This window comes from Neodiprion virginianus, chromosome 3 (assembly GCF_021901495.1).
Source record: "Neodiprion virginianus isolate iyNeoVirg1 chromosome 3, iyNeoVirg1.1, whole genome shotgun sequence".
In the NCBI taxonomy this organism is placed as follows: domain Eukaryota; kingdom Metazoa; phylum Arthropoda; class Insecta; order Hymenoptera; family Diprionidae; genus Neodiprion; species Neodiprion virginianus.
In genome coordinates, this window is record NC_060879.1 from 7,821,081 (window position 1) to 7,836,798 (window position 15,718).

At 46.0% G+C, this 15,718-nt stretch overlaps 2 protein-coding genes across 2 annotated transcripts; both read right to left on the bottom strand.

The window, feature by feature from the left end:
* Positions 1-1,877: 1,877 nt before the first annotated feature.
* LOC124301143 (putative uncharacterized protein DDB_G0271606) lies at positions 1,878-5,854 on the bottom strand. The gene is made up of 9 exons (XM_046755867.1): positions 5,645-5,854; positions 5,272-5,592; positions 4,967-5,223; positions 4,361-4,582; positions 4,084-4,279; positions 3,832-4,002; positions 2,807-3,199; positions 2,345-2,588; positions 1,878-2,218 (listed from the first exon to the last, which is right to left on the bottom strand). Exons 1-9 carry the CDS (start codon positions 5,852-5,854, stop codon positions 1,878-1,880), a joined length of 2,355 nt encoding a protein of 784 aa, XP_046611823.1.
* Positions 5,855-6,261: 407 nt separating this feature from the next.
* On the bottom strand, positions 6,262-14,780 carry LOC124301154 (putative uncharacterized protein DDB_G0271606). Its single transcript, XM_046755882.1, has 16 exons — positions 14,670-14,780; positions 14,155-14,547; positions 13,909-14,064; positions 13,487-13,723; positions 10,420-10,951; positions 10,127-10,373; positions 9,829-10,000; positions 9,583-9,763; positions 9,152-9,425; positions 8,822-8,993; positions 8,347-8,638; positions 7,753-8,182; positions 7,364-7,540; positions 7,006-7,221; positions 6,702-6,831; positions 6,262-6,594 (listed from the first exon to the last, which is right to left on the bottom strand). Exons 1-16 carry the CDS (start codon positions 14,778-14,780, stop codon positions 6,262-6,264), a joined length of 4,053 nt encoding a protein of 1,350 aa, XP_046611838.1.
* Between the last annotated feature and the right edge of the window lie 938 nt (positions 14,781-15,718).

The window sequence follows — 15,718 nt, forward strand, 5'->3', positions numbered from 1 at the left end:
GATTCTAGATCCGTCAGAAATCGTTCTTTACGATTTCCACTATAATTATGTCAAATCAGACTTTTCAAACAGCGAGGTCAAATTGTTGTATACCGACACAGACAGCCTTATTTATCAATTCAACGTATCGAACATCTACGATATCATCAAACGTGATGTGGATACAATGTTTGATACCTCTGACTATCCGCCCGACAATGCGTATGGAATTCCGCTTAGAAACAAGAAACGACTAGGGCTAATGAAGGATGAAAATAATGGTAAAATTATGACAGAGTTTGTGGGACTGCGAGCAAAGCTGTACACATTTACTACGATGGGCGGGGATGGGGAAAAAGTGAGTGAGCGCGCCAAGGGTGTGAAAAATTCTTCGGTGAATAACATCACGTTTGATGATTATAAGCGCTGTCTGATGGCTTACCAAGAGTTGACCCTCCCCCAGTGTTTAATACAAAGTAAGAAACATGAAGTAAGCACGATCGTACAAAAAAAAATTGGCTCTGAGTTGGCAAGATGACAAGCGGCAATTGATACCTGTACAGACCGACACCCTACCTTGGGGTTTGCCCAGCCCCCCAATAGCTATAGGATGAAACTGTAGACGTAGAATTATTGTGAATATTTACGTTTGACGCCTCGGGCGATCCGCCATCGTGCGGGAACAATATTGACTGGATTTGAAGATGTGAATTCATATACTTAACATTTATTTATTTATTTATTTATTATCAATATATTGGGAAATTATTCGTTTTCATTCGTTTTTCTCGTAAAAAGTTTTCAGAAAACGAGAAAAAGTTTTCGGAAAACTAAAATAAGTTTTCTGAAAACAAAAAAATGTTTAATGAAAATGGAAAAAAGTTTTCCAAAAAATAAAATGTGTAATGATCGTATGGGTGGATTGCATATTATTATTATTGTTGTTGTTGTTGTTATTGTTGTTGTTGTTGCTGTTGTTGTTGTTGTTGGTGTTGTTGCTGCTGCTTGTTGTTGCTGCTGCTGCTGTTGCTGCTGCTGCTGCTTGTTGCTGCTGCTGCTGCTGCTTGTTGTTGCTGCAGCTTGTTCTTGCTGCTGCTTCTTGCTGCTGCGGCTTGTTGTTGCTGCTGCTTGTTGTTGCTGCTGCTGCTGCTGCTTGTTGTTGCTGCTGCAGCTGCTTGTTGTTGCTGCTGCTTGGTGTCGCTTTTGCTTTTTGTTGCTACTGCTTGTTGTTGCTTTTGCTTGTTGTTGCTTTTGCCTGTTGTTGCTGCTGCTTGTTGTTGCTGCTGCTTGTTGTTGCTTTTGCTTGTTGTTGCTGCTGCTTGTTGTTGCTTTTGCTTTTTTTTGCTGCTACTTGTTGTTGTCACTGCGTGTTATTGTCGCTGTTTGTTGTTGCTGCTGCTTGTTGTGACTGCTGCTTGTTGTGACTGCTGCTTGTTGTTGCTGCTGCTTGTTGTTGCTGCTGCTTGTTGTCGCTTTTGCTTTTTGTTGCTACTGCTTGTTGTTGCTTTTGCTTGTTGTTGCTTTTGCCTGTTGTTGCTGCTGCTTGTTGTTGCTGCTACTTGTTGTTGCTTTTGCTTGTTGTTGCTGCTGCTTGTTGTTGCTTTTGCTTTTTTTTGCTGCTGCTTGTTGTTGCCGCTGCGTGTTATTGTCGCTGTTTGTTGTTGCTGCTGCTTGTTGTTGCTGCTGCTTGTTGTGACTGCTGCTTGTTGTTGCTGCTGCTTGTTGTTGCTGCTGCTTGTTATTGCTTTTACTTGTTGTTGCTTTTGCCTGTTGTTGCTGCTGCTTGTTGTTGCTGCTGCTTGTTGTTGCTTTTGCTTGTTGTTGCTGCTGCTTGTTGTTGCTGCTGCTTGTTGTTGCTTTTGCTTTTTTTTGCTGCTGCTTGTTGTTGCCGCTGCGTGTTATTGTCGCTGTTTGTTGTTGCTGCTGCTTGTTGTTGCTGCTGCTTGTTGTGACTGCTGCTTGTTGATGCTTTTGCTTGTTGTTGCTTTTGCCTGTTGTTGCTGCTGCTTGTTATTGCTTTTACTTGTTGCTGCTTTTGCCTGTTGTTGCTGCTGCTTGTTGTTGCTGCTGCAGCTGCTTGTTGTCGCGGATGCTTTTCGCTGCTGCTGCTTGTTGTTGCTGCTGCTTGTCGTTTCCTTTGCTTTTTGTCGCTGCTGCGGCTGCTCGTTGTTGCCGCTGCTTTTTGCTGCCGCTGCTCGTTGTTGCCACTGCTTGTCGTTGCTTTCGCTTTTTGTTGCTGCTGCTTGTTGTCGCTTTTGCTTTTTGTTGCTACTGCTTGTTGTTGCTTCTGCCTGTTGTTGCTGCTGCTTGTTGTTGCTGCTGCATGTTGTTGCTGCTGCTTGTTGTTGCTGCTGCTTGTTGTTGCTTTTGCTTGTTGCTGCTTTTGGCTGTTGTTGCTGCTGCTTGTTGTTGCTGCTGCTTGTTGTTGCTTTTGCTTGATTTTGCTGTCGCTTGTTGTTGCTGCTGCTGCTTGTCGTTGCCTTCGCTTTTTGTCGCTGCTGCAGCTGCTCGTTGTTGCCGCTGCTTTTTGCTGCCGCTGCTCGTTGTTGCCACTGCTTGTTATTGCTTTCGCTTTTTGTTGCTGCTGCAGCTGCTTGCTGTTTCTGCTGCTGCTTGTTGTTGCTGCTGTCTTATGTTGCTTTTGCTTGTTGCTGCTGCTGCTTGTTGATGTTTCTGCTTTTTGTCGCTGCTACAGCTGCTTGTTGTTGCTGCTGCACGTTGTTACTGCTGTTGTCGCTAGTTGTAGCTGCCGCTTGTTGTTGCTGCTGCTTGTTGTCGCTGCTGCTTGTTGTTGCTGCTGCTTGTTGTTGCTTTTGCTTGTTGTTACTGCTGCAGCTGCTTGTTGTCGCGAATGCTTTTCGCTGCTGCTGCTTGTTGTTGCTGCTGCTTGTTGTTGCTTATGCTTCATTTTTCTGTCGCTTGTTGTTGGTGCTGCTGCTTGTCGTTTCCTTTGCCTTCTGTCGCTGCTGCAGCTGCTCGTTGTTGCTGCTGCTTTTTGCTGCCGCTGCTCGTTGTTGCCACTGCTTGTCGTTGCTTTTGCTTTCTGTTGCTGCTGCAGCTGCTTGCTGTTTCTGCTGCTGCTCGTTGTTGCTGCTGCTTGTTGTTGCTGCTGCTTGTTGTTACTCTTGCTTCTTGTCGCTGCTGCTTGTTGTTGCTTTTGCTTTTTTTGCTGCTGCCTGTTGATACTGCTGCTTGATGTTGCTGCTGCTTGTTGTTGCTGCTGCCTTATGTTGCTTTTGCTTTTTGTTGCTGCTGCTGCTGCTTGTTGTTGCTACTGCTTGTTGTTGCTTTTGCTTGTTGTTGCTCCTGCTTGTTGTTTCCGCCGCTTGTTGTTGTCGCTGTTTGTTGCTACTGCTGCTTGTTGTCGCGGATGCTTTTCGCTGCTGCTGCTCGTTGTTGCTACTGCTTGTTGTTGCTGCCGCTTGTTGTTGCTTTTGCTTGATGTTGCTGCTGCTTGTTGTTGCTTCTGCTTTCCGTTGCTGCTGCAGCTGCTTGTTGTCGCAGATGCTTCTCTCTGCTGCTGCTTGTTGTTGCTTTTGCTTGTTGTTGCGGCTGCTTGTTGTTGCTTTTGCGTTTTGTTGCTGCTGCAGCCGCTTGTTGTTGCCGCTGCTTGTTGTCGCCTTTGCTTTCTGTTGATACTGCTTGTTGTTGCTTTCGCTTGTTGTTGCTTTTGCCTGTTGTTGCTGCTGCTTGTTGTTCTGGCTGCTTGTTGTTGCTTTTGCTTGTTGTTGCTGCTGCTATTTGTTGCTTTTGCTTTCCGTTGCTGCTGCAGCTGCTTGTTGTTGCTGCTTCTTGTTGTTGCTTTTGCTTTTTTTGCTGCTGCTTGTTGTTGCTGTTGCTTCTTGTTGTTGCTGCTGCTTGTTGTTGCTGCTGCTCGTCGTTGCTTCCGCTTGTTGTTCCGGCTGCTTGTTGTTTCTTTTGCTCGTGGTTGCCTTCACTTTCTGTCGCTTTCGCGGCTGCTCGTTGTTGCCGCTGCTTTTTGCTGCCGCTGCTCGTTGTTGCCACTGCTTGTTGTTGCTTTTGCTTGTTGTCGCGGATGCTTTTCGCTGCTGCTGCTTGTTGTTGCTACTGCTTGTTGTTGCTGCCGCTTGTTGTTGCTTTTGCTTGTTGTTGCTGCTGCTTGTTGTCGCTTTTGCTTTCCGTTGCTGCAGCAGTTGCTTGTTGTCGCAGATGCTTTTCTCTGCTGCTGCTTGTTGTTGCTGCTGCTTGTTGTTGCTTTTGCTTCTTGTCGCTGCTGCTTGTCGTTGCTTTCGCTTTTTTTGATGCTGCTTGTTGTTGCTGTTGCTTCTTGTTGTTGCCGCTGCTTGTTGTTGTCGCTCTTTGTTGTCGCTGCTGCTTGTTAATGCTGCTGCTTGATGTTGCTGCTGCTTGTTGTTGCTACTGCCTTATGTTGCTTTTGCTTGTTGTAGCTGCTGCCTGTTGTTGCTTTCGCTTTTTGTTGCTGCTGCTCGTTGTTGCCACTGCTTGTTGTTGCTTTCGCTTTTTGTTGCTGCTGCAGCTGCTTGCTGTTTCTGCTGCTGCTTGTTGTTGCTGCTGTCTTATGTTGCTTTTGCTTGTTGCTGCTGCTGCTTGTTGATGCTTCTGCTTTTTGTCGCTGCTACAGCTGCTTGTTGTTGCTGCTACACGTTGTTACTGCTGTTGTCGCTAGTTGTAGCTGCCGCTTGTTGTTGCTGCTGCTTGTTGTCGCTGCTGCTTGTTGTCGCGGATGCTTTTCACTGCTGCTGCTTGTTGTTGCTTTTGCTTTCCGTTGCTGCTGCAGCTGCTTGTTGTCGCAGATGCTTTTCTCTGCTGCTGCTTGTTGTTGCTTTTGCTTGTTGTTGCGACTGCTTGTTGTTGCTTTTGCTTTTTGTTGCTGCTGCAGCTGCTTGTTGTTGCCGCTGCTTGTTGTCGCCTTTGCTTTCTGTTTATACTGCTTGTTGTTGCTTTTGCTTGTTGTTGCTTTTGCCTGTTGTTGCTGCTGCTTGTTGTTCCGGCTGCTTGTTGTTGCTTTTGCTTGTTGTTGCTGCTGCTATTTGATGCTTTTGCTTTCCGTTGCTGCTGCAGCTGCTTGTTGTTGCTGCTTCTTGTTGTTGCTTTTGCTTTTTGCTGCTTCTGCCTGTTGTTGCTTTTGCTTTTTGTTGCTGCTGCTGCTGCTTGTTGTTGCTGCTGCTTGTTGTCGCTTTTGCTTTTTGTTGCTTTTGTCTGTTGTTGCTGCTGCGGCTGCTTGTTGTCGCGGTTGCTTTTCGCTGCTGCTGCTTGTTGTTGCTACTGCTTGTTGTTGCTGCTGCTTGTTGTTGCTTTTGCTTTTTTTGCTGCTGCTTGTTGTTGCTGTTGCTTCTTGTTGTTGCCGTTGCTTGTTGTTGTCGCTCTTTGTTGTCGCTGCTGCTTGTCGATGCTGCTGCTTGATGTTGCTGCTGCTTGTTGTTGCTGCTGCCTTATGTTGCTTTTGCTTGTTGCAGCTGCTGCCTGTTGTTGCTTTTGCTTTTTGTTGCTGCTGCTGCTGCTTGTTGTTGCTGCTGCTTGTTGTCGCTTTTGCTTTTTGTTGCTTTTGTCTGTTGTTGCTGCTGCTTGTTGTTGCTTTTGCTTTCCGTTGCTGCTGCAGTTGCTTGTTGTCGCAGATGCTTTTTTCTGCTGCTGCTTGTTGTTGCTGCTGCTTGTTGTTGCTTTCGCTTGTTGTTGCTTTTGCCTGTAGTTGCTGCTGCTCGTTGTCGCTGCTGCTTGTCGTTGCTTTTGCTTGTTGTTGCTGCTGCTTGTTGTCGCTTTCACTTGTTATTGCTACTGCTTGTTGTTGCTTATGCTTGTTGTCGCTTTTGCTTGTTGTTGCAGCTGCTTGTTGTTGCTTTTGCTTGTTGTTGCGTTTGCCTGTTGTTGCTGCTGCTTGTTGTTGCTGTTGCATGTTGTAACTGCTGCTTGTTGATGCTTCTGCTTGTTGTGACTGCTGCTTGTTGTTGCTTCTACTTGTTGTTGCTGCTGCTTGTTGTTGCTTTCGCTTGTTGTTGCTTTTGCCTGTAGTTGCTGCTGCTCGTTGTTGCTGCTGCTTGTCGTTGCCTTTGCTTGTTGTTGCTGCTGCTTGTTGTTTTTTTTTTTTTTTTTTTTGCTGCTGCTTGTTGTTGCCGCTGCTTGTTGTTGTCGCTGTTTGTTGCTGCTGCTGCTCGTCGTTGCTGCTGCTTGTTTTTGCTGCCGCTTGTTGTTGCTTTTGCTTTCTGTTGCTGCTTTAGCGGCTTGCTGTTGCTGCTGCTTGTTGTTGCCTTTGCTTGTTGCTGCTTTTGGCTGTTGTTGCTGCTGCTTGTTGTTGCTTTTGCTTCATTTTGCTGTCGCTTGTTGTTGCTGCTGCTGCTTGTCGTTGCCTTCGCTTTTTGTCGCTGCTGCAGCTGCTCGTAGTTGCCGCTGCTTTTTGCTGCCGCTGCTTGTTGTTGCTACTGCTCGTTGTTGCTGCTGCAGCTGCTTGTTGTCGCCGATGCTTTTTGCTGCTGCCACTTGTTGTTGCTGATGCTTAGTGTTGCTGCTGCTTTTTGTTGCTTTTGCTTGTTGTGGCTGCTGCTTGTTGTCGCTTTCACTTGTTATTGCTACTGCTTGTTGTTGCTCATGCTTGTTGTCGCTTTTGCTTGTTGTTGCAGCTGCTTGTTGTTGCTTTTGCTAGTTGTTGCGTTTGCCTGTTGTTGCTGCTGCTTGTTGTTGCTGCTGCTTGTTGTTGCTCTTGCTTGTTGTTGCTGCGGCTTGTTGTTGCTTTTGCTCTTTTTTGCTGCTGCTTGTTGTTTTCGCTGCTTGTTATTGTCGCTGTTTGTTGTTGCTGCTGCTTGTTGTTGCTGTTGCATGTTGTAACTGCTGCTTGTTGTTGCTGTTGCATGTTGTAACTGCTGCTTGTTGTTGCTTCTGCTTGTTGTGACTGCTGCTTGTTGTTGCTTTTGCTTGTTGTTGCTGCTGCTTGTTGTTGCTTTCGCTTGTTGTTGCTTTTGCCTGTAGTTGCTGCTGCTCGTTGTTGCTGCTGCTTGTCGTTGCTTTTGCTTGTTGTTGCTGCTGCTTGTTGTTGTTGTTTTTTTTTTTTGCTGATGCTTGTTGTTGCCGCTGCTTGTTGTTGTCGCTGTTTGTTGCTGCTGCTGCTCGTCGTTGCTGCTGCTTGTTTTTGCTGCAGCTTGTTGTTGCTGCTGCTTGTTGTCGCTGCTGCTCGGTGTTGCTGCTGCTTGTTTTTGCTGCTGCTTGTTGTTGCTGCTGCAGCTGCTTGTTGTCGCGGATGCTTTTCGCCGCTGCTGCTTGTTGTTGCTACTGCTTGTTGTTGCTGCCGCTTGTTGTTGCTTTTGCTTGTTTTTGCTTTTGCCTGTCGTTGCTGCTGCTTGTTGTTGCTGCTTCTTGTTGTTGCTTCTGCCTGTTGTTGCTGCTGCTTGTTGTTGCTGCTGCTTGTTGTGACTGCTGCTTGTTGTTGCTGCTGCTCGTCGGCGCTGCTGCTTGATGTTGCTGCTGCTTGTTGTTGATTTCGCTTTTTGTTGCTGCTGCAGCTGCTTGCTGCCTCTGCTGCTGCTTGTTGTTGCTGCTGCTTGTTGATGCTTCTGCTTTTTGTCGCTGCTGCAGCTGCTTGTTGTTGCCGCTGCTTGTTGTTGCTGCTGCTTGTTGTTGCCGCTGCTTGTTGTGCCCGCTGTTTGTTGTCGCTGCTGCTTGTTGTTGCCGCCGCTTGTTGTTGTCATTACTTGTTGTCGCCGCTGCTTGTTGTTGACACTGCTTGTTGTTGCCGCCGCTTGTTGTCGCTGCTGCTTGTAGTTGCTGCTGCTTGTTGTTGCTGCTGCTTCTTAATGCTGCTACCTTTTGTTGCCGCTGCTTGTTGTTGCCGCTGCTTGTTGTTGCCGCTGCTTGTTGTTTTCGCAGCTTGTTGTTGCTGCTGCTTGTTGTTGCTGCTGCTTCTTAATGCTGCTACCTTTTGTTGCCGCTGCTTGTTGTTGCTGCTGCTTGTTGTCGCTTTTGCTTTTCGTTGCTTTTGCCTGTTGTTGTTGCTGCTTGTTGTTGCTGCTGCTCGTCATTGCTTTCGCTTGTTGTTTCGGCTGCTTGTTGTTGCTTTTGCTTTTTGTTGCTGCTGCAGCTGCTTGCTGCCTCTGCTGCTGCTTGTTGTTGCTGCTGCTTGTTGATGCTTCTGCTTTTTGTCGCTGCTGCAGCTGCTTGTTGTTGCCGCTGCTTTTTGCTGCTACTGCTTGTTGTTGACGTTGCTTGTTGTTACAGCTGCTGCTTGTTGTCGCTGCTGCTTGTTGTTGCTGCTGCTTGTTGTTATTTTTGCTTGTTGTTGCTGCTGCTTGTTGTTGCTGCTGCAGCTGCTTGTTGTCGCGGATGCTTTTCGCCGCTGCTGCTTGTTGTTGCTACTGCTTGTTGTTGCTGCCGCTTGTTGTTGCTTTTGCTTGTTGTTGCTGCTGCTTGTTGTTGCTTTGGCTTTCTGTTGCTGCTTTAGCGGCTTGTTGTTGCTGCTGCTTGTTGATGCCTTTGCTTGTTGCTGCTTTTGGCTGTTGTTGCTGCTGCTTGTTGTTGCTTTTGCTTCATTTTGCTGTCGCTTGTTGTTGCTGCTGCTGCTTGTCGTTGCCTTCGCTTTTTGTTGCTGCTGCAGCTGCTTGTTGTTGCCGCTGCATGTTGTTGCCACTGCTTGTTGTTGCTTTCGCTTTTTGTTGCTGCTGCAGCTGCTAGTTGTAGCTGCTCCTTCGTGTTGCTTTTGCTTGTTGTGGCTGCTGCTTGTTGTCGCTTTTACTTGTTATTGCTACTGCTTGTTGTTGCTCATGCTTGTTGTCGCTTTTGTTTGTTGTTGCAGCTGCTTGTTGTTGCTTTTGCTTGTTGTTGCGTGTGCCTGTTGTTGCTGCTGCTTGTTGTTGCTGCTGCTTGTTGTTGCTCTTGCTTGTTGTTGCTGCGGCTTGTTGTAGCTTTTGCTCTTTTTTGCTGCTGCTTGTTGTTTTTGCTGCTTGTTATTGCCGCTGTTTGTCGTTGCTGCTGCTTGTTGTTGCTGTTGCTTGTTGTAACTGCTGCTTGTTGTTGCTTCTGCTTGTTGTGGCTGCTGCTTGTTGTCGCTTCTGCTTGTTGTTGCTGCTGCTTGTTGTTGCTTTCGCTTGTTGTTGCTTTTGCCTGTAGTTGCTGCTGCTCGTTGTTGCTGCTGCTTGTCGTCGCTTTTGCTTGTTGTTGCTGCTACTTGTTGTTGTTTTTTTTTTTTTTTGCTGCTGCTTGTTGTTGCCGCTGCTTGTTGTTGTCGCTGTTTGTTGCTGCTGCTGCTCGTCGTTGCTGCTGCTTGTTTTTGCTGCAGCTTGTTGTTGCTGCTGCTTGTTGTTGCTCTTGCTTGTTGTTGCTGCGGCTTGTTGTTCCTTTTGCTCTTTTTTGCTGCTGCTTGTTGTTTTCGCTGCTTGTTATTGTCGCTGTTTGTTGTTGCTGCTGCTTGTTGTTGCTGTTGCATGTTGTAACTGCTGCTTGTTGTTGCTTCTGCTCGTTGTGACTGCTGCTTGTTGTTGCTTCTGCTTGTTGTTGCTGCTGCTTGTTGTTGCTTTCGCTTGTTGTTGCTTTTGCCTGTAGTTGCTGCTGCTCGTTGTTGCTGCTGCTTGTCGTTGCTTTTGCTTGTTGTTGCTGCTGCTTGTTGTTGTTTTTTTTTTTTTTGCTGCTGCTTGTTGTTGCCGCTGCTTGTTGTTGTCGCTGTTTGTTGCTGCTGCTGCTCGTCGTTGCTGCTCCTTCTTGTTGCTTTTGCTTGTTGTGGCTGCTGCTTGTTGTCGCTTTTACTTGTTATTGCTACTGCTTGTTGTTGCTCATGCTTGTTGTCGCTTTTGTTTGTTGTTGCAGCTGCTTGTTGTTGCTTTTGCTTGTTGTTGCGTTTGCCTGTTGTTGCTGCTGCTTGTTGTTGCTGCTGCTTGTTGTTGCTCTTGCTTGTTGTTGCTGCGGCTTGTTGTAGCTTTTGCTCTTTTTTGCTGCTGCTTGTTGTTTTTGCTGCTTGTTATTGCCGCTGTTTGTCGTTGCTGCTGCTTGTTGTTGCTGTTGCTTGTTGTAACTGCTGCTTGTTGTTGCTTCTGCCTGTTGTGGCTGCTGCTTGTTGTCGCTTCTGCTTGTTGTTGCTGCTGCTTGTTGTTGCTTTCGCTTGTTGTTGCTTTTGCCTGTAGTTGCTGCTGCTCGTTGTTGCTGCTGCTTGTCGTCGCTTTTGCTTGTTTTTGCTGCAGCTTGTTGTTGCTGCTGCTTGTTGTCGCTGCTGCTTGGTGTTGCTGCTGCTTGTTGTTGCTTTTGCTTTTTGTTGCTGCTGCAGCTGCTTTCTGCCTCTGCTGCTGCTTGTTGTTGCTGCTGCTGCTTGTTGTTGGTGATGCGTGTTGTTGCTGCTGCTTGTTGTTGCTGGTGCTTGATGTTGCTGCTGCTTGTCGTTGCTTTTGCTTCTCGTTGCTGCTGCAGCTGCTTGCTGTTCATGCTGCTGCTTGACATCGCTGCTGCTTGTTGTTCCTGCTGCTTGTTGTCGCCGCTGCTTGTTGTTGCCGCTGCTCGTTGTTGCTGCTGCTTGTTGTTGCCGCTGCTTGTTGTGCCCGCTGTTTGTTGTCGCTGCTGCTTGTTGTTGCCGCCGCTTGTTGTTGTCATTACTTGTTGTCGCCGCTGCTTGTTGTTGCGGCTGCTGGTTGTTGCCGCTGCTTGTTGACGCAGCTGCTTGTTGTCGCTGCTGCTGATGCTTCCTTTTTTTGCTGCTTTTTGTTGCTGCTGCTTGATGTCGCTGTTGCTGCTTCTTATTCTTGCTGCTGCTTTCTGTCGCCGCTGCTTGTTGTTGCGGCCGCTTGTTGTTGCTGCTGCTTGCTATTGGCGCTGCTTGTTGTTGCCGCTGCTTGTTGTTGCCGCTGTTTGTTGTTGCCGCTGCTTGTTGTTGCCGCTGCTTGTTGTTTCCGCTGCTTGTTGTTGCTGCTGCTTGTTGTTGCTGCTTGTTGTCGCTGCTGCTTGTTTCTGCTGCTTCTTTTCGTTGCTGCTGCTTGTTCTTGCTGTTGCTGCTTCTTATTTTTGCTGCTGCTTGTTGTTGCTGCTGCTGCAGTTGTTGTTGACGTTGTCGTAGTCGTTGTCGTTGTCGTTGTCTTTGTCGTTGATATTAATATTATTTTTATTATCATTGTTTTTATAGTATAGAGTATGGCACATGTGTATGCAAAGGAGATAAGTGGAGAAACATTTGTATATTTCAATCTCTTATTGTAATACGGAAAATACATACAAATCATGTTACATGTCTGTTTTATTTATCCAGCTGTTGAGCGAACTATCCAACCCCAACCACTTCACGTAGATCCGTTTGCCCTGTTTGCGTAATACTTTCACCACAAGATAGCCGTCGGGGTATTTTACTTTACCTAGCTCCTTCTCGTAGAAGCCCTCCCTTGATGGTATGATCTTGATAATTGGTAAGTTTGTATGTCGGTGGATTGGTATTTTTCACCTCACTCACGGTGAATATTTCAGTCGTTCAATTGGGTGTATAGCCTTTTTCGAAAACATTCGTGTACTTGCAGATTCGAACTCGATCGTTCACACTGAATTTCCGCGCCCGATCACTTCGTTTGATTTGCCGAGGCTTGTACACGCTACGATACAGCTGTTTTCCATTCTCCGTGCTAACATCTACTGGTTTCATTCAAATCGTGCGATGTCCGGTGTTGTTGTAGGACTTCATTAAATCAGCCAAAATAATAATCCACTCGTACAATCCTTGGAGAGTGAACCGCTTCCACATTTGATTTTTCAATGTTCGATTAAAACGTTCGCATATCGACGCCTTCAAGTTGCTCAATGTCGAATACATATTGATATTGTGATGCTTCACGAGGGCTTTGAATTCGCTGTTGTAAAATTCATTGCCTCGATTAAAGTGTAGATGTGTAGGTATACGGCTCTGGGTCAGTACAGATTTCATGGCAGCAGTAACATCTTTTCCACTCTTGGACTTAATCGGTACCGCTCAGGCGTACTTGGAAAATATATCAATGATTGTTAGTAGGTATTAGTATCCCTTGTTGTGCGGGCTGTATGCGGTCATATCGACGATATCAGCTTGCCAGGTCTCATCCAGTCCGCGTACATCTACGAATCGGCGCGGATAGTTGCGTCGAGCCTGTCTGTGAAGTTCAGCAGCTATTTCAGCCTTCATTGTTCTTCACTCTTCACCTTTCAATTTTTCGAATTGGCGCTCAACCACTCTGGTTCCTCAATCGATAGCAATTTCCCGCGGGCTTGTTCCAGCACCGGTGTTGCTTGATCCCCAATATGTTTGATGCGACTCAACGTGTTTTCTACGATTTTGTTATTTATGCGTAACTGTTTCAACTCCTCGTTGTGATTATGGGCGATACTCTCAAAATTTCATCGAAAAGTATCCACAATATCCACAGCCATAGACTGTAAAGCAGTATTGAGAACTTTTAGGGAAACGGCATCGGTGGAGTGCTGCGGATCAGCTATGTTACACAATCGTTTACCGTCCAAATCATACTGATTGTCGTTGGTGGTTTTGAATCCAACACCCGGAGGCCCTCGAATAAATTTTTTACCCCCGCCACACTCCGAGTGTCGCCCGAATATGTCTATGCTCATCACTGGACGGTCACTGAACAAATGATGATTATATGTTTACACGCCGCTAATAAACGATTTCAGCCTCGCGCAACTCTTCAACGATGGCGACTATTTCGTTGGAATGGTTGGGACTTTTTCATTTAGTTTAATTATCGACCATGCCATGCCTTCAACGGTTTTCCGCAACAAATTCAAATCGCTCCTTAAACTTTTGATACTTTCAAGCATGGATCTTATAACCTCGTGAATTTCTTCGGCATTATTTGCAATCTTCACCTCAATGATATGAATTCCCTCCTCGATATCGTTCTGGAGCACATTATTCGCTCGCTGTACACTTTGGTTGAGTACTCTTATAAAAACGGTATCGTTTTCCATCTGCGGATCGGCGATATTACACAATCGTTTGCTGTCTATATCGTAGTGGTTATCGGTGGTGGTTTTGAATCCAACACCCGGAGGCCCTCGAATAAATTTTTTAACCCCACCACGCTCCGAGTGTCGTCCAAATATGTCTATACACATCGCTGAACGGTCACTGAACAAATGATGATTCCATGTTCATCCGCCGCTAATAAACGATTCCAGCCTCGCGCAACTCCTCAATAATGGAAACTATTTCGTTGAAATGGCTGGTATTGCCTGCAGCCTGTGACGCCATAAGCAGCCGGAGACGATCTACAATTTTATTCGGATCATCCTAGTAGACGTAATCAACATCTTGGCCATCCTTTCGCACAATCTTATAGTCGGGTAAGCCTTTACCTGATTTTTTCGGCGAGCCGACGTGTTTTGCAATGAAATTTCTATACTTTGCGCTTTTTAGATCATCTCGAAGACTTCCATCGGCTTGGTCACGTTTTCGATGCGCATTTGTCGTTGTTACAATTTTTATGTAATTATTCTTGTCCGCGTCATTTACAACCGATGCATCGGGCGATTTTTTAAACATAAATTCAAGTAATCCTGGTGTTCTCTCATAACTTTTATCTCCCACATTGACCAGATTATCAATGAAATTGATCGGCGTATCACCAATCATCATACCGTTTGTCAACTTTCGAACACCGTATGTGGTATCCAAATCCCTGTTTTTGCTTGTGCTGAACATTTTCAAATATCGCGCCATGGAATCCGTTGTTTTCATCACCGGCGTACTTGTAGTAGAAATTTCACCAAACTTCAGTGTTTTATCATTTGCATCCATGAAATTCCCATCATCCATATCCTCATCCTGATCATCATCATTATCATCATCATCATCCCGGTACTCTCGCCATCTTTTTCTTCGTCGTCTTTTTTCATTGTAACATCCGGTAGTTCCGTTTTAATTTCTAGTTTAATATGCTGCTGCTGCTGCTGCTGCAGCTTTGAAGTATCCACCAATTCTCGCAACGGCGTTATTAACGGCTTGAATACCTCTCCCACAACTTGTTCGGTCGTGTCCTTGTTCAACTTGAGCATCTTGTGCTTCCGATGTATGACATCGCATGCTTTCGATATTTCACTCAATGTATCGCTATGTTTACCAATCTTGGCACTCTCCATGTTGCCGGACTGATTGTTGCAATGAAACTGTGCAAGTTTATGTAAGTTTATGCTTATAAAGCAGTCAAACCCCTTCCTATATCGTCCCTCATTGATTTCGCTATCCTTGTCAATTACGGTAAAACTGTATTTGTCATCATTCCAGCATGCCGAGCACAAGTCTTTAAATTGCTGATACGTCATGTCTGTGTTCACATGATCGTTGTAGATGTGTTTCAGATTCATATCATCCTGTCGAAATAGCACCAATAAGTTTGCATTGTCGCGCACTAGGTGTTTTGGAATGCGCGCATACGTTTGACTTAGATAAAAGCTATCGATATCGCGATGCCTGCCCATGCTGAAGTATGCTCTGATATTATGTTGCTTTCCACAGGCCACATGGTCGAAAATCATAACAGAGTTGGGGCGAGCATCTTCCGGTTTTACAACCTCGTCGTTCTCACGAAACGGGAAATAACCCACACCATGCACGGGTTCTAGTAACTTTTGCAAAAATTGATACTTTGGCTGGATGAGAGGTTTCGAAAAGACGTAGACATTTTCGAATCGCAATCCATTGCCGTGCGTGATGAGTGAGAGAAGAGCGTTAGTTTTATCACAATTCGATGGCCCGCAAAAATTGCTCTCACGGTATTTGGTAGCAATTTTCCATGTCGTTTTTCTATCTTCCCCTTTCCGCGTCGAACTATTTTATCGGAATTCTCGATAGGTAGTTTATCGGGCTGATCTTGAAGTCTCATGATGCTTCGTGAGCATGACAACGAGAACTGAAATGACGGAATTCACCCTTTTTATAGAAGTCACGTTAGTTGTTGCCTGACTATGAGGACGTGCATACGGAAGAAACGCGGTGGTGGCTTGTTAAATAAAATCATCAACCATCTCCCAGTTGAATCGCACGTACCAGGGTATCAGTACTGCGGACCTGGAACGAAATTAGCCAAGAGGTTGGCTCGTGGCGATTTGGGGATCAATCCGCTTGATGCTGCGTGCAAAGACCACGACATTGCATACGCAAAGAATCGCGATATTGCAGCGAGAAATCTTGCCGACAAAGCGCTCGCTGAGAAGGCGTGGAATCGCGTCTTGGCCAAGGACGCTAGTGTGGGCGAAAAGGCGGTAGCCTGGGGAGTCACCAACACCATGAAAGCTAAATCTAAACTCGGAATGGGCTTAGGATTCCATCAGGATATAAGATTGTCGAAGTGCGTGTCAGCATCATTTACCTACCAATAGCCGTACTGTCGATACAGCATTTACAGCTGAGAATAGTTGATCAAGACGACGAACTGATTAATTTTCGCGGTGAAACGATTACTGTGCGTTTACACGTGAAAACACTGAAATAATGGGGATCGTGTTTGAGACAAGAAAGTTGGGTAAGAGTTATAAAAGTCAGACGTCATGGGCACAAATCATCAATCGCCCGACACCTCTGACAACGTTTACACCGCCCACGAGACTGACACCGCTGAACGTTCAGTTCCTCCAGAGCCTGGGTCTTCGATTACGTGGAAATTTTGGAAAATAATAATTCGTGTCCGCTGTATCCCGCGTGTGTCTTACCATGGAAGAAATAATAGAAATACAGAAACCTGTGGTATTCGACGAATCGATTGCGCACTCTGAGATTCATGCTCATCAGCCGTTTGCATAATCTACCTTCCAGAACAACGAT

Coding starts and splice junctions, on each gene's coding strand:
- LOC124301143 (XM_046755867.1), bottom strand. CDS start 5,854: ATGCAACAGCAACAACAAGCAGCAGCAACAACAGGCAAACGCAACAAC. Junction 4,003..4,083: donor ACAAGCAGCAGCAACAACAA/GCAAAAGCAACA, acceptor CGCGACAACAAG/CAAAAGCAACAACAAGCAGT. Junction 2,219..2,344: donor AAAAGCAGCAACAAGCAAAA/GCAACAACAAGC, acceptor GACAACAAGCAG/CAGCAACAAAAAGCGAAAGC.
- LOC124301154 (XM_046755882.1), bottom strand. CDS start 14,780: ATGAGACTTCAAGATCAGCCCGATAAACTACCTATCGAGAATTCCGAT. Junction 9,764..9,828: donor ACAAGCCGCAGCAACAACAA/GCAAGAGCAACA, acceptor CGCAACAACAAG/CAAAAGCAACAACAAGCAGC. Junction 8,994..9,151: donor AGCGACAACAACAAGCAGCG/GCAACAACAAGC, acceptor AACAACAAGCAG/AAGCGACAACAAGCAGCAGC.